The 26518-nt window shown below is 40.5% G+C and overlaps 1 protein-coding gene across 1 annotated transcript in view; it reads right to left on the bottom strand.

Moving 5' to 3' along the window:
* Positions 1 to 26518, bottom strand: part of LOC127569658 (cilia- and flagella-associated protein 47-like) — a 401309-nt gene that overhangs the window by 164679 nt on the left and 210112 nt on the right. Inside the window, 1 exon segment of the mRNA XM_052014458.1 lies at positions 1088 to 1287. Within this exon segment, the coding sequence (XP_051870418.1) occupies positions 1088 to 1287 (200 nt within the window).

Here is a 26518-nt window from a genome sequence, read left to right as displayed (position 1 = left end):
AAGGCATTGGTCAGACCACATTTGGAGTATTGTGAGCAGTTTTGGGCCCCATATCTGAGGAAGGATGTACTGGCGTTAGAGAGGATCCAGAGGAGGTTTACAAGAAGGGTTAACGTATGGGGAGCGTTTGATGGCTCTGGGCCTGTACTCACTGGAGTTTAGAAGGATGAAGGGGGATCTCATTGAAACCTACCAAATATTGAAAGGCCTGGATAGAGTGGGTGTGGAGAGGATGTTTCCAGTAGTTGGGAGAGTCGAGGACCAGAGGGCACAGCCTCAGAATAAAAGGACGTTCCTTTAGGACAGAGATGAGGAGGAATTTCTTTAGCCAGAGGGTGGTGATTTTGTGGAATTCATTGCCACAGACAGCTGTGGAGGCCCAGTCATTGGGTATACTCAAAGTGGAGGTTGATAGGTTCATGATTAGTAAAGGTGTCAAAGGTTATCAGGAGAAGAGGTTGAGAGAGGAAAAGAAATTAGCCAAGACGGAATGGCAGAGCAGACTTGATAGGCCGAATGGCCTAATTCTGCTCCTATGTCTTATGGTCTTATCAATTTTCAACCTTAGTCAAGAGAAAAATGTTCTTATCATTTTCTAGTGATTTCCTGGACTTCATCTTAACTTTAATAACAATGGGTAAGTATGCTTTAAATAAATTAAGATACTCATAAAATGTTGTTATTCCCATGAATAAGCCAAATTTCAATAAAGTTGACCAGAATCATTCAGAAACGAGTAAAATATTATTGTTATAAAACGCTGGATCAGAAAATTCACACTTAAAATTAACATTTTTCAATGAATTAAAAAACAATAGAGTGATTAGAGTATAATGTAATATCTGCATGAAATATTTAATGCAACATTTTTCATGAGATGGTTTGTACTTTTCCATTTTATACAGAAATATCTTTGAAGATTCCCACACTTTGCTTTTATATCAATTCGAAGGTAATGAACTAAAATGACCAACTACTGTTAAAGGAATTTTAAGTTTGAATATGCATTGCTCTTGACAATAAACATTTAACTTCATGCAATGATTAATTAATTTTCTCAAACTGAGTTTGAACTTTCAACACTTACCAAAGGAATGTTTTTAATGACAGATTGGTGGGTAGAAGCAGCAATTTCCAACTCAGTCTCAAAGTACTCTTCAGGATTTACCACACACATGATGTTGTACAAACGGACATCATATTGGGACTTTAATAAGATCTGACAAGTGTAATGACCTGGCCCTTTCGATACAAATTTCAATGGCATAGTAGTTGAATCTTCCTCATCTAGATTTAATGAAAAAATAAAAATATCAATTTCCAAATTCCATAGCGACTTGACATCAGAATTTTAGAATTAAGTCAACTCTCATAAATGATAATTTAGCATAAATTTCATCTTGTCCTTTTCTTTGCATTTTAAAACTTTTCTCCTGTATTTTATTTCTGGAGATTATGCAAGTAAAAATGCAGAAATTAAACTAATATCAAAAGGAATTCTAGGGTCCACAAACTGAACTCCATCAAACAGGTTTCAAATTTGACTCAAATGTTACTTGATATTGGTGCCTCTCAAGAATACTGCAAAACAAAAGACTACAGCAAAGTACATGGAAGTTTAGTGTACTATAATGTATTTCAGCATATCATTTTAGTATATCGTACTACTGCTAAGCAATGACCATCTCAAACAGGAGGATCTAACTGCTTACCTTGACATTCAGTGGCATTACCATCACCATGCCCCAACCACAAATATTCTGGACAGAATTGGACAGAAAGCAACCTAGACCAGCCACATAAGTACTGTGGTTATAACAACAGGTTAAGAGGCTGGGTATCCTGGGGTATCCTTTAATACCTTTCCACCATCTACAAGGTGAAATCAGGAAAGTGATGGAATACTCTCAACTTGCCTGGATCAATACAGTATGAACATCCAGGAGAAACTTGATTGGCATCCCATCAACCACACTAAACGTTCTTTCCCTTCACACCTTTTGGCTGCAGTGTATACCATCTGCAATAAGGAACTGAAATTATCTGTCTGACAGCACCTCCCAAACCTCCAACACCTACCACTAAGAAGTCCACCTGCAGGTTCCCTTCCAAGTTGCACACAATTCTCACATGGGAATATATGTTGGTCCTTCATTGTCACTGGATCAAAATCTGAGAGATCCTGCCCCAACAGCACTGAGTACCTTCACCAGAAGGACTGCAGCAGTTCAAGATGATGGGCTTACTGCACCTTCAGGGGCAATTAGGGCTGGGCAAAAATTGTTGGCTTTGTTAGTGATATCCACATCTCAAAAGTGAATGAAAAAATTATTGTTCATTGAAGAGACCAAACTCAATGATCACTTTGCAGAACACAGGATCAAGGAGTCATATATCACAGAAACAAGCCCTTTGACCCACTGTGTCTTTGTCAGCCATCAGGTATCTATCTACACTAATCCCATTTTTCAGCACTTGGCCTGTAATTTTCGATGCCATTGTGTTTCAGATGTTCTACTAAGTACTCCTTAAATTCACTGAGAGTACCTGTTGCTACTACCCCTCAGGCAGTGTGTTCCAGATTTCAACCACCTGATGAATGAAAACTTCTTCTTCAAATCCCTTATTACTAACTTATCTTTAACTTAAACCTTTATCCTCTGGTTATGAATACCTCTGCTAAGGGGGAAAGTTTCTTCATGTCTATCCGATATGTGCCCGTCATAATTTTCTATATTGCACAACTCTGTTCAATTGCAAATGTGACCATATATTCTGGTCAGTTGTTGTTTACTTTCTCCATTCCATTCCCAGTCTGACCGCTTTGTCTTTCCCTTTTTACAGAGTTCCAAATAAACTCACCATCAAGAGGAGGAACAGGACTTCATCTTTTGCATTGTAGACTTCTGGGCTCAGCACTGTGTTCAACAATTTCAGATAATAACCATTCCTCCGATTTTTTTGGACAGCAGCCATTGGCAATGATTCAGCTATTCCAATTCACTCCTTACATAAACCCGCCTTCTATTTCTTTCTTTGGCCTTGCACAACCATCTCCTTTGACTTTAAATCTCTCCTGCCTTCTTCCCACTTAGCTTCACTTGGCTTCTTTCCTTTCCCATCCTGTTTTTCCTGCCTTTGTTCTTGCTTAAAACTTAGCAGATTTCTAACTTGTCCCATTTCCGATGAAAAATCAATGACCTGAAACATAAACATTTGTCTTTGCAAAAGTATTTTCTATTTCTGCAGCATAGCACTTTGGCCCAGAAGTTTGCATGTATAAGAAAATGGATTATTTCTAGAAAGGAATGCAGTCGTGACAATTTCTGGATCTAATTGTACAATTTGGGAAATTAAACCAGACATTTCTGGTTATGAGCTATGTAAAATGATGTCATTCCCTGTGCAACACTCCTATATAATATAACCTGGAAAATGAAGTTGTGTTCTTCTGATATGTGCCTGTTTTCAGGCATATTTCAAAGCAACCATATTTTAATGGCAGAAGTCCCTGAACAGGGAACTCGGAACATCACTCAAAGACCTTCCCTTACTTATCCCTCTGTCCTCTGGAATTCTTCCACCAGGTTACAGGCATTGCTCATTCTGCTGTCTCATACCTACACTTGCTTGGTCTACCCCCACCCCTCTCACACCACCACCCCCCCCCCCAACTCCCAAATGGCAAGACTGTGTCCTTGACTGCTCTTGATCACCCCACTAACTATTTTCACCAATTTTATCCCTTAATCTCGAATCTTGGTGTCAACAACATTCCACTCTCCCACTAACCCCTTTACAGAACTTGGCCACAATCCTCAGGTCCCCCAAATGATTGCTTGGGGTACCTTTCACAAAGGTCTTGGCTTCTTAGTTCCCTCAATTCTGGCTCCATTCAACAAGATTTAAAAATACACAAAAGTTGTAAAAGGCTTTCCAGAGAGGAATATTGCAAAATGGGTTCAAGAGTTCAGCCACCAGTGGTGCACAACTCTGTCCAAGGGGTTTATTGACTTCATTGTTTTCCACTGCCTTATAAATGTCTCTGAAGTCATGCATTTTATAATTATCTTTATAAATAAATTATATTGGTAATTGAATGACTCATATCTTACTAAGTGTTAAAATTTCATAACAGAAATTATAGTACTATTATGTAACTGGATTACTATTAATGTGTCTTTTCAAGACACTTCCATGAATGCATATCAATGACATTTATGAACTATCTAAAATAACACAGTTCAACCAACATATTGCACATTATTTTACTCAAGACTGGTCTTGCAGTGTCAAAGGACATCATATGGGATAGATGATAGAAGCCTACAGCACTTACCTTGTTCTCAAAGAAAGTCGAACGGGAAAATGTTAAATCAATGGAAAAAGGACAGTGTTAAAATGAGCTCAAGCCAACAGTGGGCAGGGTTGCACTGGTCCCATCCCACATCTCATGTTTACTTCCATGTGATGCTCACGTTAAACTTACAGTTTGTAGAGGCACAGCCTCTTTACTGCAGCCATTCCACTTAAGTGGAACACAACCAGCAAGCAGGCCACAGGTGATGGAAACTAGAGCCCTGCCCACAAACTACTCAAATGGCTTTTAACAGTTTATGCTGTCAAAGATCTTTTCCATTCTTTTAACTGCCCCCAAATATCAGAAATGTTCAGAAATAATTGAAGACCATTTAAAATTCCTAAAAATTAAAAATATTAATACATTAAAAGTACTAAATTCATTGGAAGCCACAATCAATTTTGCATTAGTTAAAACAATTATAGTGATTAAAAAGTAAAAGAAATCAAACTATTTACCTTTTTTATGCACGTCAATAACCTCATTGAAATGAATGGGACTACATCAGTTATGGTTGACATAAAGCTGAAGGGGCAAATACAAAGTGCATCTGGCTCCTTAGTTCAATAGATGATGAGCAACAATTAAACTGTACTTCTGTGCTGCAGTGGATGCACACATTAAGTCCAGACTTGCACACTGCAGATAGCACCATTTTCTATGGAATCCTTAACCAGGTCTAAGTGTGACCCAGCCTGAAGTGTAATGATGTAATGATCCAGCCTTACATGGTGCCTATCTGCATGATGTTCTTCTCCATAACAGCTGGGCTTGGATTCTAAGAAACTCCATGCCTAAGCTTTGTCAGCATCAAAGAATTCCAAACGGAACTTTTGAGGACATGGCACTGGCTTTCAGATCTATCAAGGCAATGATCATGCTCCTTCAAGACCTTTATGATGTTCTGGTTTCTAAGCTCTGGAAGAAGCATCTGCCTTTTTATTCTTGCTTTTAAACTGTTGTTCTTGCTAATTACAGAACCATGATCATTGGCTACAGACGTTATGCATTGTCATCAACAAACCAACCAGATTGTTCTTTGAGGAAATTGGAGAGACTGTTTTCTGAGGACAAAATCCCATGGCATTTTTATCAGTTCTATCAGAACCGTGGAACCCAAAATAATGAAATATCAGAGACACAAGAGACTGCAGATGCTGGAATCTCAAGCAAAAAAAAACTACTGGAGGAATTTAGTGAGTCAGGCAGCATCTGTGGAGGCAAAGGGATGAACGACATTTCAAGTTGAGAACCTGCACCAGGGTCTCAACTCGAAATGTCGACCAGGTCCAGAAACCCTTCATCAGAACTGGGAAAGAGAGAAAACTTATTAACTTTGAACAGCAACTAAGGTGGGGAAAAGGGATGAGTTGAAAAAAGGGAATATATTTGATGAGATGGAACCAGATGACAATGTAGCAGTTTAAGTAGCATTAACAGCAAATTAAGCTTCTTTATCTATGGAATCTGTTGGAGAATTTGAGTCCTACAGCCTGCAACCTGTGCAACATGAACATCTGGTTGATAGTTTAATGAGGCTGTAAATGAAAGAGAAAATAAACAAGTGATTTGTGTCGGATGTGAAATGCAGGTCAAGAGAGAAAAGCTGAATTAATAGTATAGATAACATATACAGCAGAACTAATGAGTTCAGGTATAAACAGAGAAACCAAGTTACCAGAAATTTTTGAATTCAATATTGAGACTTGAAGACCGCAATGTGTTCAAGTAGAAGATAAGATGTTGTTCCTCAAGTTTATTTTGAACATCATCTGTACAGGAGACTACAGGCAGATAGGTCAAAGTGGGCGTTGGACAGAAAATACAAGTGACAGGCAACCAAAAGCTTAGGCACACCCATATAGATGGAGTGCAGATGCTCCACAGAGCAGTCACCCAATCTGCATTTGGTTTCTCCACTATAATGGAGATCACATCCCACTGCAACCATCTGCTGCCTGACCTCCTGAATGTTCCCATCATTCTCTGTTTCCAGTTTCAAATTTCCAGCATCTGCTGTTTGTTTTTATTGTTAGCTTTAATATTTGTCAGATACTTAAGTAGTTGCTGGGAAGCCTGAATGTGGTGGCTTAACTCTACTGGCAATTTTCAGGCTGCACTCCACTGCTGGCCTCCGTGTGGAGTCCAACAGTCAAGCATGAAATTTCTGGATTCTTCACCACTTACTCTGGGCAATCAGCTCTCAAATTCTTTCCCAGGTTACACCTAGTAGGAGGATCAAGATGAGAAATTCTTTTAATTTAACTCTAAGGAATTCTCCAAAACAAAGTGTGTGACTGCTCAGTCATTGAGTAAATTCAGAGGAATGAAAATGTCATAACATGCGGAATATCCAGGCTTCTTGTTTTTCATTCCAAAACTCCATAAATACTGTGCATGGAAACTGCCCTGTAAATATCCAGGTCAATGTTCTCAGAATGACTCCATTCTGAGCAATACTCGAATTCATCAAAACAAAGAAAAAAATTCTTAGGAACGACTACCTCACTATACTTACTTGATTTGACACCGATTTTCCAACAGCATGTGGCAGAGTGAAAGCTCAACATTTGCAACTACACCTCATTTGCAGAGTAATAAACTGTGAGGAGTTAATCCACTGTTGTTCCGTAGCAGAAAAGCCAAAGCATTTGCATTATATTGCATTTGTGTTGGTGACTGCGCTAATTCCATTTTAACTGAATGAGTTGCCCTCAGCTTCAGCGAAGTCTCAGATGAGTTTGTAAAATAATGTGCAAGTAAATATAAAATGATAGAGTAGTGCTGTTCAGACTCATTATGAAGTAACAAGCCATAAAGTCATTGTTCTGAAATGCATCATATTATATTTGAAGCACTGTAGAGTTTAAAACAAACCGTGTTATACTCTAAAGCTTCACTGCAAATACATGTGCTAATAGAAGCAACAGAGTTGAGCTCTTCTGCTAACCACAGCATGTGCATAATTATTAGGCTTCCCAAAGCAATTATTAATTTTTCATCATTCCTGTCCAGTACATACTGTGCTTCACATTAAAATGAGCCAAGCTGATTTAGACTCCACTGAATGTTGTGCAGTCTGCATTGATCATTTGAATTTGGAATTCAGTCTATACAGGAAAATAATGTATTTATGACATATTTTTTAAATAAATCTGTAAATTTGAAAACAAAACAAATCTTAAATGGCTAATCCATGAGTTTTTATGCATATATATGGGTCTGATTACTCTGGGCAATTTACTGCCTGAAGTCAATGCCCACCATCCCTGTTGGATGTGGAGGGACAATCTTGCTGGCCCTCTGCATCCAGTAGTCAGATAGGGAATGAGTCCTAGGCAGCCTATTGTTAGGCCCTACCCACAGACAAAAATGCTGGATTGAAGCTTTGTCTTGTGTAAAGCTGTGATACTGTTTAAGCTTTAATTGTTTCTGTCATTCGGAAACGTTTAGAAAATATTACAATTGATGTAAATGATGTAAAAAGTAATTGTTTAAATTTAAAGCAAGTTATCACCCAGAAAAAGATACAGGAATAATTAAAAACATTAAAGTGAAATTAAACATTTTTTAAATGAAACTTTTCTGCAAACTGACTAACCCCCATTCAAATGATTGAAATCACTGATCTTACGGCAGGTCTGACCTGATGTAGCAATGCTGATGTGATTCCCCTGATGCCAATCTTCATATGGAGTCCAACAACAGAGCACAGTGACAGATACAGTGGCCATTCACTTCAGAACCATCAATCAAAGCCAGGAAGATTTGCAACAGTCATCTTCTTAATCCGTGATTTATGGTGAAATTTTATTGATCATATGCTTGTTTAAATAACTGCAATTAGCTCTTTTACTTCCTGCCTTGAACATAGCTAAACAGCCAAAGCACAGAATTTGTACAATTTAAATGAGGCCTTCCATTACAATGAAATTTACTTCTGAATTGCACATACCACCACATTATTTTTACTTTTTATGGTAAAAATCAGTGATCTTTTCCATCTAAAATATCCCCAGACATTATCTTACTATTGCTAATTTATTCCAAATGTGCAGCAGCACTGTGCTAGGTTACAGACAACTATAAAAATGACTTTTCCTGAATAAAAAAAGAACCTTCATGAACCCTTCATGATATTTCTGTTAATAAGTGTTGGTGTGGTAAGTAGTCAAACATAGGAGCCAATTTTAACAAAGTAAAATGCTACGACCAGCAATGAAATAATGATCAACCAACACGCTTTTATTCTGTTTGATGATAAATGTCATCCAGCACACCAGGAGAACATCCCATACCAACTTTATATCTCTAAATGAGCAGATAGGGCTGTAGTTTAACAGATCATCCAACTGATGATACCTCAGATGGCACAGCATTTCTATATTCACATCTTTAATTCCTGCAGTGTAGCTTGAATACATGAATTTCTGACTCGAGGTCAATCACGATGCAAACTAGCACAGTGCACGTTTTACTGGCTTTCTGCACACAGACAACATCAGTTGCTCAGTGTAATCTTTCTTTTAATAAAAATGAATGATTATAGCTAAACTAATTAATAAATCACGGGGATAAAATCACCTCCAGCATCTGGTTGCTAATCCAGTTTTTACAGATTTTAAAATGAAATTTGGATGGCTTCTACAAATGACAGACAACTCATTCCATGAGATTATCATCAATAAATAAAGATGTGAATGTACCCTGTCATTGTTCAGTGTGCACTTATGCTTGTTCCATCAGTTACAGGAAGATAATATCAAGCTGCAATTTTAACCAACCTATCAGTATGAAATCAACAGGGCTGACCGCTTATGTTGTGGATTAACCATTTATTTTACAAACAACGTGACCTTGAATGTCAAGATGTAAAACAGCAGCTCACAGACTAGATCATAATTTGTCCTTATGCTCAAATAAAGGTTCGTAAACAATTTTTTCTGTGCCCCAATTTAAAAGGATTTGATTTTTTTCCTGTCATCATCCCCACTCTGTAAATGATGAATTAAAAAAAACATATGTAACAATTATGTTCCCATTCCAACCTTACTACACCCACTTAGCAGGGTTTTCTACATCCATCTGAAAACCTAGATGCAAAATGATGAATCACAAGGAATACTGAATTCAACTTTATAACTTTCCATGGTAGGATTTCAACTTGTGACTGCTTAGTACCAGAAGCACTGCACTATGTCTCCAATATTTTGAAAAGAAATGAGTTGGAGGCCTGGAACAGGCCAAATTCAGAAGTTTATATTCAAGCTTTAGAAAGCATTTATCAATATGTGAGGAAAATAAATCACTAGATGGTGCTCATACCAAAACTCCAAAATTGACTGTAGTGTCATCTAGTGGCAGGTAATGAAATATTCATACTTGGCTGGGGTTTTTCCATTACAAATGCATGGATGAGTTTCAATTTTAAATTCTGCCATAGGCACAGAATGCAAGGCCTTGTAAATAGAAGTGCCTCCCACTTACAAGATTTCAAAGATAATACAACTTGATTTGCTTTGTTTACATGCATTCACCAAAGGGTAATGCTGCAATGTCAGAATCACACCATTATTTATTTATTAACTGTATTAAACAAGCCCTGAACTTCTTGCATGTAATTACACAACATTTAGACCTTCAAAATGGGTTACATCATTCACTAGCCACTAGAGGGAGATATTCCCAGTGATTTCCTAGTGTACATATTTGCATATCATTGGTGCATTGTGATTGGAGCAAAAAACTGCAGATGCTAGAAATCAAGAAATAAAACCAGAAAATGCTGAAGCACTCAGCATTTTCAAAATTGTTCAGTCATCACAAATGTCACCAATAGTAGTTCTAAATGAATATAAATGTTTAATACACTGGTGAATAATTACCAGAGATTGTCCTGTATCGGAAATGGTTTGCCACTTAGGCTTCAAGATACTCCAGAACACCTTCACTGAATTGTGAATGGCAAAAGCAAGGCATTCTTATTATAACCACGTGGTGGTACTGGGTCACTTAATAAAATAATGGAGCTCCAACAGGTGCATACATTCCATCAGACGTTTTTTTCAAATCCAACACCACTTTGGCATGGTCAGTGAAATGACCAAGGCCTACAAAGCCCAACGATATTTAGGAGAAATGTGCAATGGGAGATATAGCACAGGAATGCCGAACTATGACCTGACTTAAAGGTAAATGTGTTCATTTCAGAAACTGAAATCGCAGATGCAATTGGAAAAAGGGAAGAAGAGTTTGTGACACTGAGAGTGAAGAGAAAATCTGATTGCAATTGAATCACGATGCATGGGTAATGTGCACCAATTTAACCTGATGCATGTTTCATATCTCATTATAATGATTGCAGCATCCAGCTAATATCAGCTCTTATTTTTGCAGATACTTATAGGTTCAATTTTAGGGATTCCTACCCACCTGATGCTAACCAATACTGACTGAAGCTGGAACTATATCTCTTAAAGGAAGGTGGCCATTACCGTCAACCGCTGCTGGAAGTCATTGCAGCTTTGGAAAGTTGCAGGACAAGAGTGGCTACCCCAACTTTCAGATACCATTCTCAATGTCATTGTAAGATCCTCTATTCCCAAAAGCCCAAGAAGCTCCAAATGCATAATGCAATACAACCTGCAGGAAAGACTTATCAGGTTAAGATCAAAAGTCAAGCACCAAGGATGTGGATATACTGCTGACAAATAATTAGTGCCCCTAAGGTCAAGGAACACATCATAACCCAGTACAACTTGCACTACAGAATCAAGGCAGTCTCATATTATATATCTCTATCAATCACCTAATGGAAATCTCTTTTAATTACTGTTCCAACCTAACATTCACATGCCCCAGCGCACCCTCAGACATTTGCTCTTTTTCCAACAATCATAATTTACAGCTACCGTGACAGACACATCTCACAGATATTGTGCAACACACATTAAATGATACATTTTATTCTCCTTAGCAGGACAGGATAGTATTTGCCACCAACAGTCACCAGCAGGCACCAGCCTTTCAATCGATTCATCAGCCCGGAGGAAAGTATGTTGACCAATAATGGAATAACTGCCACAGTGGCTATGCAGAGATCATTGCACATGACTGGATTCTCACATCCTCACATTGCCTTTATCCCACAATTACAAGATCCAGATGGTTTCCAAATACTTTCTTATCCACTCCACTCATGACAGACCCCTTATTCCTTTCAGCATTCAGATAGCCAAGACCTTTCACCTGCCCGGATTTCAGCTGCAGAGTTGCAAGGCACTGAAGAAGACGACATTCTTAAAACAGGGTTCTTGTCATTTCTGCTCAAGTTCTGTGTTTGTCCTACCATTTACAGCCTGACATTCGCAGGAGATGGGAAGAGTTCATTCAGAGCTATAATTAGCCAAAGGACCTGGCAAGATCCAAAATGCTACAGCCCTGCTATTGACACAAGTCCTGTCACTCAATCTGACATCCGATTTGATAAGCAGCAGTAAGCGCTGTAATTGTAGAATCTCTAAATTATAGCAAAATTCTGACCAAATTTGCACCCTTAGCACTGAAATAAAAATGTCCGCTGTGATTTGTTTTCTACAACACAGAGTTGCAGTTGGTTTTAAAAAATGTAGAAATACACATATTCCTGTGTCAAAACTAAGTGGCCAAATAAACATTCCATCCTTTCCAGAAGAAACTGACAGGAGCTGGTAGTGGAATTTCCTCACTGTCAGAGTACCCGAGTAAAGCATAAAAACATAATTCTTTCTTCTTTTACTAAGGCAGTCCTGTCGGGTTGTGGATGACCTGCTTCCAATCCAGCTCCACGAGTTCTAAGATGGTTCATGAGGCCAAAGTGAGATGGCGGATTCTGTCTTAGATGGCACAAGGTGCTTTAAGGAGAAGATGGATGGGAAGTATCAGATTGGAGACCAGGCTTTGCTGCATGGATACAAACACATATATGGACCTGAGGCACAGGAAATTCATCAGTGGAGGCAACTGAGATTGAGGAGGTCTAGGTGTGTAAGGGAAGCTGATTTGAAGGCAGTGGGTGATGTGCTTGTACGTTGTCTGTGAGTGTACAAGTTAACCTTGGCAACCAAGGTACGCATTCTGCCCTAAACATCAATTGTTCTTTTCATTATTTATTCTTGCAAAAGGCCCGAAAATGAAAAGCTACTAAAAGGGTAAACAATAGCCCAATGTAGTGAGAGAACACATGGCTGTCACGTAACAGTAATGACACTGACCCCCGCTGGTCGGAGGACAGCATTGCTCCTCGGATCGGAAGTTATACCACTGTCAATCAAGGTGCGGCTCCATCCATCCCTCAGGTGTGAGAGTACCTTTTGTCTCTGAACTTGCCTGACCATTGGCTGTGGCAGGCACCTTTGTCCTTGACCCCCAAACCATTGGTCCGTTTAAATCACTCAGTGAGGCTCCACCCAGCCTCCTAGCACCATAAAAAGGGTTGCAATCCCCTAGCCCTTCCTCTTTGACGACCCCAGGAGTATGAGACAATGCTGCAGAGATCACTGGTAAGAGTGCATCACCATGGTTTGGGAGTGTTTCACTCAGACTCAGGGAGCATTAAGGACCAATGCTAGTGTGGGTCAAGCATTGAAGTATTATATCCTGAAGTTGTACATTGTTATTGTGTGCTTGTGTGTATCAGTGTGTGTGTGTGTGTGTGTGTGTGTGTGTGTGTGTGTGTGTGTGTGTGTGTGTGTGTGTGTGTGTGTATCTTATCCTAGTTGCGATCCCTCCTCACATTCACAGTCTCCTACGTGTGCGAGTGTGTATCTGTTCCCATCCATTCTGTCCCCACGTTTGCCTTTGTGATTAAACTAGTTTTGATATCCAAAGTTCCTGTCCAGAGTCCTTCATACTTAAGGCTGAAAGGAAGCATTTCACACAACACCATACTCCAGCAATCTAGGAATAAAACACAACAGTGTTTACAAACTAATTCAACTCTGAAAATCAGTGAACATTGAATCTGCAGCATCTATACCTGCCATCTCTCTGCTGAGTAGAAGCATGTATCACATTGATTATGGCTTGTGGGTCTCTTCTTGCCATGAATGAAAAGACAAAAGGACATTTCAATAAAGATATTTCAAACCTTGAAAGGCAATGGGATAGAAACAGACTATTTCTAAGAAGGAAAGGTCTTCGTGAAGAATCATAGATTATATTATTAAGTATTCTAGATTTAGGACAAAGAAAAAGAGGAATGGTTTTACCCAAAACTCTCTTATATTACAGAATAGTTTACTTGTGATAGTGATTGAAACATTAGTAATAAATACGCGATTGCTGGAAATTTGAAAAATGAGACAAGGATGGACATGTGGGAATAAAACTAATGATTGTGTGGAGGATAGATATCCACATAAATTGGTTGACCATACTCTGTCATTCGATGCATCCGATTGTATGAAACCCAGAACGAAGGGTGAAGGGAATACTCTCTACATCTGTGTAGGAGGAACAAGTTCAAACAATGCAAGAAAATTTGGCATTACAACTGCCTAACACACCAACAATTGCAAATAGATCAAGAAAACATGCCCCACATTGGTACTGAGTGAATTACAGAATGGGTGCCAAAGGATATGAGAGTAGAAATGCAACCTGGTGTGTTCATGAATGGGAGAGCCAGAAATATTCTGCCCTGGCTTCTCTCATATACAAACAGTGACTGAAAAGAACTTATGCTGAATGGGAGGCTGTTTGCAGGGCATTGTCCACACATTCTCACCATGATATCAGCCACTATTATCCTCAAGACCAATTCAAATTTCTACCACGATCAACCAGGAATTTCCTTCAATGCAACACATGCTGGTGACAGTAGTAGTTACTGTAACCTCATTGCAGATATATCCCAACACTCTTAAGTTCTGATAAAGGATCTTCAACCTGAAATGTTAGCTGCTTCTCCTCCTCATTGAGGGGTCAGCAGTGTAAAGGGTGAACAGCTTTAAGTTCCTGGGTGTCGACATCTCAGAGGAACTATCCTGGGCCCAATCTATTGATACAATCACAAAGAAGGCACGCCAGCAGCTCTACTTCGTTAGGAGTTTGAGGAGATTCGGCATATCACCAAAGAATCTTACAAATTTCTCCAGATGTACGGTGGAGATCATTCTAATTGGCTGTATCATAGCCTGGTATGGAGGTTCCAATGCACAGGAATGCAAGAGGTTGCAGAGGGTTGTAGATTCAGCCAGCTCTATCACGGGCACAACCCTCCCCAACATCATGGACATCTTGAAGAGGCAGTGCATCAAGAAGGTGGCATCTATCACTAAGGACCCCCACCATCCGGGACATGCTCTCTTCTTGTTACTACTATTGGAGAGAAGGTACAGGATCCTGAAGACCCACACTCAGTGATTCAGAAACAGCTTCTTCCCCTCCACCAACATGCACTATTGATTTATTTTTGTAATTTACTGTAATTTTATGTCTTTGCACTGTACTACTACTGCAAAACAACAAATTTCACATCATACAAGTTAGTGATAATAATCTGATTCCTCCGATTCTGAACTACAGCCTGACCTGTTGAGTATATTGAGCATCTTATGTTTTTATTTTAGATTTCCAGCGTCTGCAGTTTTTTTGATTTATATCCCAATGTTTCTCGTTTGGAAACTTCTAATGATAACTTGCAAACGACTAAATATCTGCAAGTTTCTAATTTCTTGAGATCTTAGACAGCAAAGAAGACATCAAATATCAGGAATTTTCTCTCATGGGGTTCACAAGGTCAATAAAGTCATTGGGGCTCTTATTCTGCAGAACTGTGAGATTGTGGGCTATCTTTCACAAGTGGGAGCAATAGTAGGCACAGGCTGCTGAGGATTTATGCCTTGAGATATCACTTGATGAAGACTTAAGCTCTGAAATATGCATGCCATTGGTCAGTTCTGAGAAGAAATCTAGAAGAGTTCACTTAAAACCACTTAAAAGTTATCCTGCCCTCATTAAAGTCAAATTGCACCTTTTAAAGGCAAGATATATTTCTTGAATTTAAAAATAAATAATATATTGACAATCTTTCAATAGGTTCTGAATTTCCAGCACAATCCTATCCCACTCTGACTACTGATTATACTGATAGAAGAGAATTACAAAATTTTTATTTGCACAAAGCATCCTAAAGGAACAGTGAATTACTTTGTGCTGTTGTCAACTTAGAAGTTTATTAGTATGTGGGGAATAATAAATCAAATTTGAATTATACAATTATTATACAGTGTCGACTTACATCATTGAAAATGACTGTGATTGAATGCAGATCACGTGCAGACTCTCATCTCAACCGTCAATTGTAATTTACAAAACTTCATTTCAAAACAGATTTAATTGGAAATTACACAATCATATTTTAAATGGAGTCTAAAGGTTATAAACTTGTTGTATGCATATATCAAGCAATATTTTATTATTAAATGCTATGCGAGCCACTTGGAAAAAAATTTCTGTTGATATTCAAGTGATATGTTAAAACTTTGGAATAAACAAGATTGTCATTATAATCCTAGTCAAAGAGAGATACAGCTTGGATACAGGACCTTTGGCCCACCCAGTCCGCACCAGCCATGAACCATCCATTTACACTAATCCTGCATTAATCCCACCTTTTTTTGTCATAGATTCATAGAGTTCTACAGCACAGAGACAGACCCTACAGCCCATCCTGTCTATGTCACCTGATCTTCTGCCTAGTCCCATCTACCTGCACCCAGACCATATCCCTCCAAACCCCTCCCATCCATGTACCTATCCAAACTTCTCTTAAGTGTTACAATTGAACCCACATCTACCACTTCCACTGGCAGCTCATCCACACTCGCACCACCCACTAAGTGAGAAGTTTCCCTTTAAGTTATTGCACCTTTCACCCTAAACCTATGTCCTCTAGTTCTAGCCTCACCCAACCTTGAAGGGAAAAGTCTACATGCATTCATCCTATCTATACCCCTCATCATTTTGTATACTTCTATATAAGATCTCCCTTCATTCTCCTGCGCTCCAGGAAATAAAGTCCTAACCTATTCAACCTTTCCCTGTAACTCAGGTCCTCATATCCTGGCAACATCCTTGTAAATTTTCTCTGCACTCTTTCAAGCTTACTGACATCTTTCCTGCAGGTAGGTGACCAGAACTGCACACAATACTCTAAATTCGGCCTCACCAACATCTTGCACAACTTTAACATAACATCCCAACCCTGTACTCAGTGCCCCGATTTATGAAGGCCAAAGTGCCAAAAGCTCTCTTTTCGCCCCTGTCTACCTGTGACGCCATTTTCAAGGAACTATAGATCTGTATTACCAGATCCCTTTGTTCTACCACACACCTCAGAGCCTACGATTCACTGTGTAAGTCTTACCCTGGTTTGTCCTCAAAAAGTGCAACACCTCACACTGTCTGTGTTAAATTCCATCTGCCATTTTTCAGCCCATTTAGCTGGTCAAGATCACGCTGCAAGCTTTGATAGCCTTCCCGCTGTCCACTACACCACCAATCTTCATGTCATCTGCGAATTGCTGATCCAGTTTACCGCGTTATCTTCTAAATCATTAATATTGATGATAAATAACAAAGAACCCAGCACCAATCCCATAGCACACCACTAGACACAGGCCTCCAGTCAGAGAGACAACCATCTACTACCACTCTGTGGCTTCTCCCGCTAAGCCAATGTTGAATCCAATTGACTACTTCATCCTGAACGCCAAGCCACTTAACCTTCTGGAGCAGCCTCCTATGTGGGACCTTGTCAAAGGCCTTGCTAAAGTCCATGTAAACAATATCCACTGCCTTTCCCTCATCGACCTTCTTTTTAACCTCCTCGAAAAACTCTATGAGATTGGTTAGACATGACCCACCACACACAAAACCATGTTAACTGTCCCTAATCAGGCCCTGTCTATTTAAATACTTATATATCCTGTCTCTTAGAATACCTTCTAATAATTTACCCACGACTGACATCAGGCTCACCAGCCTATAACTTCCCAGCTTATTCTTAGAGCCTTTCTTGAACAATGGAACAACATTAACTATCCTCCAGTCCTCCATCACCTCACGTGTGGCTAAGGGCATTTTAATTTTCTCTGCCAGGGCCCCGGTAATTTCTGCACTAGCCTTCCACAAGGTCCAAGGGGACATCTTGTCAGGCCCTGGTGATTTATCCACCTTAATTCACCTCAAGACAGCCTGCACCTCCTCTTCCGTAATCCGGATATGGTCCATGACTCACTACTCTTTTGCCTCAGTTCTATAGTCTCTGTGTCTGTCTCCAGAGTAAATATGGATGCAAAAAATTCATTTAAGGTCTCCCCCATCTCTTTCAGCTCCATGCATAGATGACCACGCTGATCTTCAGGAGGACCAATTTTGTCTCTTGCTTCCCTTTTGCTCTTCAGGATCAGAATCAGAATCAGGCTTATTATCACTGACATAGGTCGTGAAATTTGTTGCTTTGCAGCAGCAGTAGAGTGCAAGACATAAAAATTACTGTAAGTTACAAAAAAATAAATAAATAAAATCATACAAAAGAGGAATAATGAGGTAGAGTTCATAGGTTCATGGACCATTCAGAAATCTGATGGCGGAGGGGAAGAAACTGTTTCTGAAACATTAACTGTGGGTCTTCAGGCTCATGAACCTCCTCCCCGATAGTAGTAATGAGAAGAGGACGTGTCCCGGATGGTGAGAGTCGTTAATGATGGATGCCGCCTTCTTGAGGCACCGCCTCTTGAAGATGTCCTCGAAGGTGGGGAGGGTTGTACCCGTGATGGAGCTGGCTGAGTCCGCAACCCTCTGCAGCCTCTTTCGATCCTGCACATTGGAGGCTCCAGGCACTGATGCAACCAGTCATAATATACTGTAGCTTTAATATAGTCTGAATATAGCTATAGAAACCCTTGGGATTCTCTTTCACTCTGTCTGCCAGAGCAATCTCATGTCCTCTTTTTGCCCTCCTGATTTCTCTCTTAAGTGTTCCCTTGCATTTCTTATACTCCTCAAGCGCCTCATTTGATTCTAACTGGCTATACCCGATATACACCACCTTCTTTTTCTTTACCAGGGCCTCAATAACCTTCAATAACCAAGGTTCCCTAAACCTTCTAGCCTTGCCTTTTATTCCAACAGGAACATACAGATTCTATACTCTCAGTATTTCACTTTTGAAAGCCTCCCACTTACCAAGCATCTCTTTGCCTGAAAACAGCCGATCCCAATCCATGCCTGTCAGATCCCTTCTGATGCCATCAAAATTGGCTTTACTCTAACCTCAACCCAAGGACCAGTCCTATCTTTCTCCATAATTACCTTGAAACTAATGGATGATACACATTTCTGTCACCTGCCCTGTCTCATTCCCCAGGAAGAAATCCAATATCGTGCTCTCTCCAGTTCGGACCTCTACATATTGATTAAGGAAACTTTCCTGAACACATTTAACAAACTCTATCCCATCCAATCCTTTTACAGTATGGGAGTCACAGTCAATTTGTGGAAAGTTAAAATCACCTACTATCACAACCTTATTTTTCTTGCAACTCTCTGCAATCTCTCTGCAAATTTGTTGCTTTAAATCCTGCTGACTTTTGGGAGGTCTATAATACAGTCATGGTCATCCCTTTCTTATTCCTCAGTTCCACCCATATTGCCTCAGTAGACAAGCCCTCCAGTATGTCCTCTCTGAGCACTGCCATGATATTTTCCCTGATGAATCATGCCACCCCTCCCCTTTTAATACCTCTCTCTCTATCATGTCTAAAACATCGGAACCCCAGAATGTTGACCTGCCAGTGCTACCCCTCCTGCAACCAAGTCTCACAAATGGCTAAGACATCGTAATTCCACATACCGATCCATGCTCTAAGTTCATCTGCCTTGCCTACTTCATCTGCCTAAGTTACTTCTTGCATTGAAATAGATGTATCTCAGAATATTAGTCCCATCACGCTCATCAACCAGTTGATTTCTGTTTTTACTTGAAGGCTTAATATCTACTTTCCCCATAGCCACTCCACTTGCTGCCCTGCCACTCTGGTTCCCACCCCTCTGCAACTCTAGTTTAAACCCCCCCTGAGCAGCACTAACAACCCTTCCTGCAAGGATATTGGTCCCCCTCCAGTTCAGGTGCAAAGCATCCCGTTTGTACAGGTCCCACCTACCCTGGAAGAGAGCCCAGTGATCCAAAAATCTGAAGCCCTCCCTCCTGCACCATCTCCTTAGCCATGTGTTAACCTGCACTCTCTTCCTATTTCTTGCCTCACTAGCACATGGAATGAGTAGCAATCCTGAGATCACCACCCTGGAGGTCCTGTCTTTTAACTTAGCACCTAACTCTCTGAATTCACTTTGCAGGACCTCGTCACCCTTCCTGCTTATGTCATTGGTGCCGATGTGGACCATGGCTTCTAGCTGCTCATCCTCCCCCATAAGATTGCTGTGGACTCAGTCCGGGACGTCTCTGACCCTAGCACCTGGGAGGCAACATACCACCTAGAAGTCTCATTCTTGTCCACAGAATCTCCTATCTGTTCCCCTCACCAATGAATCCCCTATCACTACTGCAATCCTCTTCCCACCCTTTCCCTCCTGAGCCACAGAGCCAGACTCATTCCCCCCCCACCCCTCCCCCCCAATAGCATCCAAACCGATATATGTTATTGAGGGGAATGGCGACAGGGTTACCCTGCACTGACTACCTATTCCCTTTCTCTCTCCTGGTGGTCACCCAGCTACCTGCATCCTGCACCTAGGTGTGATTGCCTCCCTGTAACTCCTGTCTATCATCTCCTCACTTTTCTCCCCACATTCTCATCAACTCCTCCCAGATTCCAACACTCGCCTACATACTAGGAGCAATTTACAATGACCAATGAGCCTACCAACCCGCACGACTTTGGGATATGGAAAGGAACCAGAAAACCCAGAGGAAACCACACAGTCACAGGGAGAACAGACAACACCCAAAATCAGGATTGAACCCAGGTCTCTGGTCCTGTGAGGCAGTAGCTCCAGTAGCTGCTCCACTGTGCTGCCCACTTATAAAATATAATTACCTCAAAATGTAATTCAAACCAGTTCATGCAACTGAAAATCAATTTTCCTCTGGAGTAAGACACTCTAAAGACCACTTCTAAATTGTTTTTTATTACCTCAGAAATTTGGTTGGGCACTTCTGCACACAGGATGGCATTGTTCCAGATGAAATGCTGTGTTTGGAACATGGCCAGGAAATATGGATCACATTGCCAATGGAGCAAACATTCTTGGCTGCTCCTGGGATAATCAATTGTTCCAGCAAAATGCTGGCTAGCAGCCATTTTCAGGCAAGTCCCAGGGCTACCTTTCAATTGAGCCAACATGTCTTGCACAGCACCTTCACCACCACCTGCACTTCCCCGTGACACCCAACCCCCGCTCCCACCCTCATCCACCACCACCATCTCCTGTTCTCCATTGTAAGCCATGCAACCAATGTTCTCCCCGATCACAGGCCCTGAATTCCTAATCCTACCCCATGACCTCCCATGAACTGAACCACAATTTCCCAACCTATCTGGTTCATTGATTCCCCCAAGATCCAGGCTCTGATTCTCCATACTCACCAATCCTGTAACTCCATGAAGTCCGGGCCCCTATCTCCAAAACCTCCGTAGCTCCAAACTCACGAACCCCAGAGCTCAAGTACTGAACATGCCCCTACCTGACTCTGTAATAACTGAGGTTGAGGCCCAATTTCCTGTACCATTGACCCTGTGAACCCCTGGCTGTTGATCTCCCAAGCTCCTAATGTCCTGACTCTGCAATTGTTATGGCTTGGGCTCAGCCTCCTGCCACCATGATCCCAACAGAAGCCTCAATCTCCTAACCACTCACCATTAAACTCATCGTCAACTCAGCTCTGGTCACATGTGGTCTCCCACTGCCTCCCACCCCCCTCCCCCAGCAATAAGCAGCAAGGATCCTCAACATCTCTTGCCCCTACCAACAACAATATCAAAAGTCAGAGATATTTCTCCCTCCTTGTCACATCCCAACCAAAACTGCACAGGGCTCCAATCTCGCCCATCCAGCTAACCATCAAAGGCTAGGGCTGCAATGCCCCAATAATGCCATGCTGATCAGGACCTTGCCCCCCAGGCATCTTGACAACTAGAAGCAAGCTTCGGAACAGCCAACTGGGCAGCACATTTTCATTCCCTAAAACTTGCAATGCTCGGTAGTGGGAGGGAAGTGGAACAATCCTTGTTGAAATGCTAATTGTTGCAATGAAATTTATTAACAAAATATTAACGTATACAGGTGAATTGCATGTACCCCTGTATTTTTTGACATCTGTTATCATGATCAATGAATAATAAGCTGAAACTAAAATCAACTATTCTTAAAACAGGGTTCTTGAATTTTGTACTGAAGTTCTGTGGTTGTTCAACAGTTTATGGTCTGACATTCAGAGTGAGGTGGTGAGAATGGTGCTATAACTCAGCCAAAGGACTTGGCAAGGTCCAGTGTGCATCATCCCTGCTGTTGATACAGGTTCCCACCCATGTGTCAGCTAAATGGATGTACTGTCTGGCCCCTGAAAGCAAAACCAAGTAGGAAGAAATTAGAGTCAGCAACTATGTGGATACCCCTTACAATTAACAGGACTCTGAATCTTAAACCCTAAACTGGGAGAGTGGCAGGCTGGCAGAGTGCTAGTTATGGCTAAGAGAAAAACCTGAAAAAATCATTTTAAGCTTAAAATCTGGATCCCTTCAGGCCTAGTATCCTGCTCTTCCACTCAAATGAATAAGTTGAAAACACTTTTCAGATATGTAAGACCCCATAAGAATAAATGAAAATGGGATTAAATCTAAATGCATTCTAACTTTTCATTTGGCGCGGCAAATTAAGATAGTCAAGCTAAAAGGTTAAGGGAAGAGGTATGGTTATTATATTACTTTGTTAAGTATATGACGAGAAATTGTGCAACGTTGACAAAGACGACAAAACAAAAGTGGCTTCACCTACACAATATGGTTTGGAATAACTTGGTGTTGGTTACTCGAATCCCAATTTCTCTCTTAAAAGCTTTAAACCCTTCCTGTTCAGTTGAAATCCCAAATAATGAACCTGAATTAAAAGTCATCAACTCTCATATGCTCTCTTTGTTACAGAAAAATATAAACGCAATAATAACATAACTCATCAGTACTACCTCAAATGTGAGATTGAAACCCTTAATAATGGCACGGTCACCATCTCTTGATTATTATGCTTTCTAATCAACATATTTTTTGTTTTTTTGCTTCATTCTTTATCTCAAAATAAGAGCTTATTTAATTTGACTGACCTAAGCATTTATCAGGCAAAGACTTCAATTAAACATGATTATGAGTACATTTTCATAAAGGTTTCTCTCTGCTAAGAGCATATTATTTCAGGCCACAATTCCTTCAAGATGGATAAAGTATGCGACCTTGCTGATTCACTTGCCCTTTTAATCAGTTGGACTGTTGCAACAAATTTTAATCAGGTAATGAGCTTAAAGAAGCGAATATATTTTATGATTGAACTTAGCTATGGTACTGAAGAAGTGTCTGTCACTGAAGAGCATATTAATTTACATATTTAATGCAATCTTAGGTTGTTTAAATTGCTTAAATTTAGCTTGTATTCCCTTGAGTTTGGAAAGTTAAGGGGTGATCTAATCAAGATTTTTAAAATAACACAGGTGATTTGATGGTGACTCCTTTCTCCACTGGCAGAATCTGAAATGATTCTAAAAATTATACTGCAGCTATTCTGTCAAAATAAAATCCTTTTTTGAACAGTGCACACATAAGAACAGAAGAAATAAGAGCAGAGGTGGACCATCCAGCCCTTTAAACTAATTTGCAGTTCAAGATTATAGTTGATCACCACCCCCCCCCCCAATCTACATGATCCCTTTGATTGCCTTCATATCTGAAAAATTTCAGTGTTGAACATATCTGATAAGTTAGAATCCACAGGTCCCTGGGACAGAGAATAACATAGGTTCGCAATACTTTGATCTGACTCAGAAATGTATGAAAAGATAAATGCATTGAAATATGCTGCATGCTCCAGTTACAGCTCCAGGCACACAGTAGGATAAGGACTGCTTTGCCAGTGATAATGAGATCAGCATGGCAGAATGTGGGGCTACATTCAGGTTGGAGCGCTTCAGCCTTGCTATTAACAATATAACAAGCAGCTGCAAAGCAGGAGATGGAAAAATAGTAGTAAGAAGATTATGAGCACAGGAAACGTTGAAACTTACTTCAAGTCATAGAGCAGCACAGAAATAGGCCCTTCGGCTGAACTGGTCCATGCCGACCAAGATTCCCACTTAAGCTAGTCCCATCTGCCCACATTTGGCCAATATCCCTCTAAACCTTTCCTATCCATGTGCCTGTCTAAGTACCTTTTTAATGTTGTTCATGTTTCTGCCTCAACCATTTCCTCTGGCAGCTCATTTATGGTGGTCAGTATATGAAATGAGCTGCCAGAGGAAATGGTTGAGGCAGATACATCTCTCCCCTCTCACCTTAGATAAGATAAGATATTTATTTATTAGTCACATGTACATCGAAACACACAGTGAAATGCTTCTTTTTGCGTTACTGAGGATGTGCTGGGGGCAGCCCACAAGTGTCGCCACTCTTCCAGTAACAATATAGCATGTCTACCGCTCCTAACCTGTACACCTTTTGTTTTGGAACATGGGAAGAAACCGGAGCACCCGGAGGAAACCCATGCAGACACAGGGAGAACGCACAAACTCCATACAGACAGTGGCGGGAATTGAACCCAGGTCACTGGTGCTGCAATAGCGTTATGCTAACTGCTACACTACCATGCCGCCCTATAACCTATGCCCTCTGGTTCTTGATTCCCCATCCCTGGGAAACAGACTGTGCGCATTCACCCTATCTATGCCCCTCATGATTTTATACACCTCTATAAGATCACCGCTCATTCTACTACACTCCTATGAAAAAAGTCCCAACCTGCTCAACGTCTCTCCATAGCTCAGTCCCTCGAGTCCCGGCAACATCCTTATAAATCTCCTGTGCACTCTTTCCAGCTTAATGGCATCTTTCCTATAGCAGGGTGACCAAAACTTAACACAATATTCCAAATGCGGCCTCACCAACATCTTGTACAAATGCAACACAACATCCCAACTTCTATACTCAATGCCCTGACTGATGAAGGCCAGCATGCCAAAAGCCTTCTTCACAACCCTGTCTAGCTGCTACACCACTTTCAGGGAACTATGTATTTGTACTCCTTGGTCCCTCTGTTCTACAACTCACCAGGGCCCTGCCGTTCATTGTGAATGTCCCACCGTCATTTGTCTTCCCAAAATGCAACACCACACACTTCTCCAAATTAAACTCCCATTTGCCACTCCTCAGCCCACTTACCCAGCTGATTAAGATCCCTCTGTAAATCCTGATAACCATCTTCACTGTCAATGACACCACCTATTTTAGTGTAATTCGCAAACTTACTAATCATGCCTTGTACATTCTCACCCTAATCATTTATATAGATGACAAATAGCAATGGGCCAAGCACCAACCCCTGGGGAACACTACTAGTCACGGGCCTCCAGTCTGAAAAGCATCATCACCCTTTGCTTCCTACCATCAAGCCAATTCTGTATCCAATTAGCTAGCTCTCCCTGGATTCCATACAATCTAACTTTCCATGGCAGCCTACCATGCAGAACCTTATCAAAGGCCTTACTAAAATCCATACCAACCACGTCTACCACCCTGCCCTCATCGACCTTCTTGGTTACTTCTTCAAAAAACTCAATCAAATTCATGACACATGATCTCCCATGCACATGATCTCCCACACACCCATGTACTTCCTGACCAAGATGTCCTTGAACTACACACTATCAATAAACAAAACTTCACTTCAGTAGTGGATAAAGCAGATAGCCTTGGAGAGTGACCTCAAGTTGCTGTGAGTATTAAAGGCTTAACTTCAAAATGCACTTTCTGGGGATGATTAGAAATAGTCTTGACTGACTGGTTAAAATGCAGTGGATGGATATTGATGGAGTGGTGTTTTTAAGAATGCTGTAATCTTGAGAAAGGACAATAGATTCATGCTCCACAAAGCTTCAGCAATGATGACACCAGTTATGGCAGGACCCTCCTGGAAGTACTTCCCTGCCAGTTTACTGCTGCTGCCTCCATGTGTGCTACCTTGTTTAGCAGGTAAGAGGATCCTGTTTGGGTAATGTGTTTGACATGGTTGAATAGAAGCAGGAGTATGGTGTAAAGTGTGCGACCAAGGCTTGCAGCAGTGGTTGAGGGTTTGGTGGAGCATGTATTTGTTAGGATTGAGTCCTGATTGATAGAGATTCTCCCTACTAAAGTGTACAACCACACTGTTACCAATTTTGAAATTAATTCGTGATTTGCACACATTCGACCAATTTAGTTGTGTCATTCTCAATGTTATCGCCGTCTTCCTCTGTTTTACAATTCTCATTTAGGTGTCATCAACAAATTCTAACATTGATCTCCTGATTACAGGGTCACAATTGTTTCGGGGACTGCAGTAGTTCCAACGTTGATCTTTGAATTTGCTAAGCTAGGTAAATACTTCTGCTCCTCTCTTGGGAGTTTTTTTTCCTTTCTACAAATTGTTCCCTAACCTTCATGGTGAGTACTGCTAGTAATTAACAATCCTTTAAATAACATAGGTTCCCTCTGGATTCTCTTTGTTAACTGAATATATGTGGACCAAACTGAGAAAACATGCACCAAATATGTTCTGCACAATCTCTGATTTCACCCCTTTCTGCTCTGTATGCTTCTCAATTGAATTTTTCAATATGCACAAAATTTGCTCTGAGCCACTGATCAACTTTAAATACAAATTAGAACTCATAACTTAAAAAAAATGTGGCAATTAAATTTTAGGCCAACTGTGCAGAAAAATATTATTCAAGCTATGAACTTTGGAATTTATGTCAAAAAAATGATAAATGCACAAATTAAGTTTTGAGTAAGTCTCAAATAATTGACTATAGCATTACTCATGGAACATTGAGACCAGTTGAAATCTTCAGATTTA

Source organism: Pristis pectinata, chromosome 4, assembly GCF_009764475.1.
Source record: "Pristis pectinata isolate sPriPec2 chromosome 4, sPriPec2.1.pri, whole genome shotgun sequence".
Taxonomy (NCBI): Eukaryota; Metazoa; Chordata; class Chondrichthyes; order Rhinopristiformes; family Pristidae; genus Pristis; species Pristis pectinata.
This window is presented reverse-complemented; position numbering and strand designations above follow the sequence as displayed.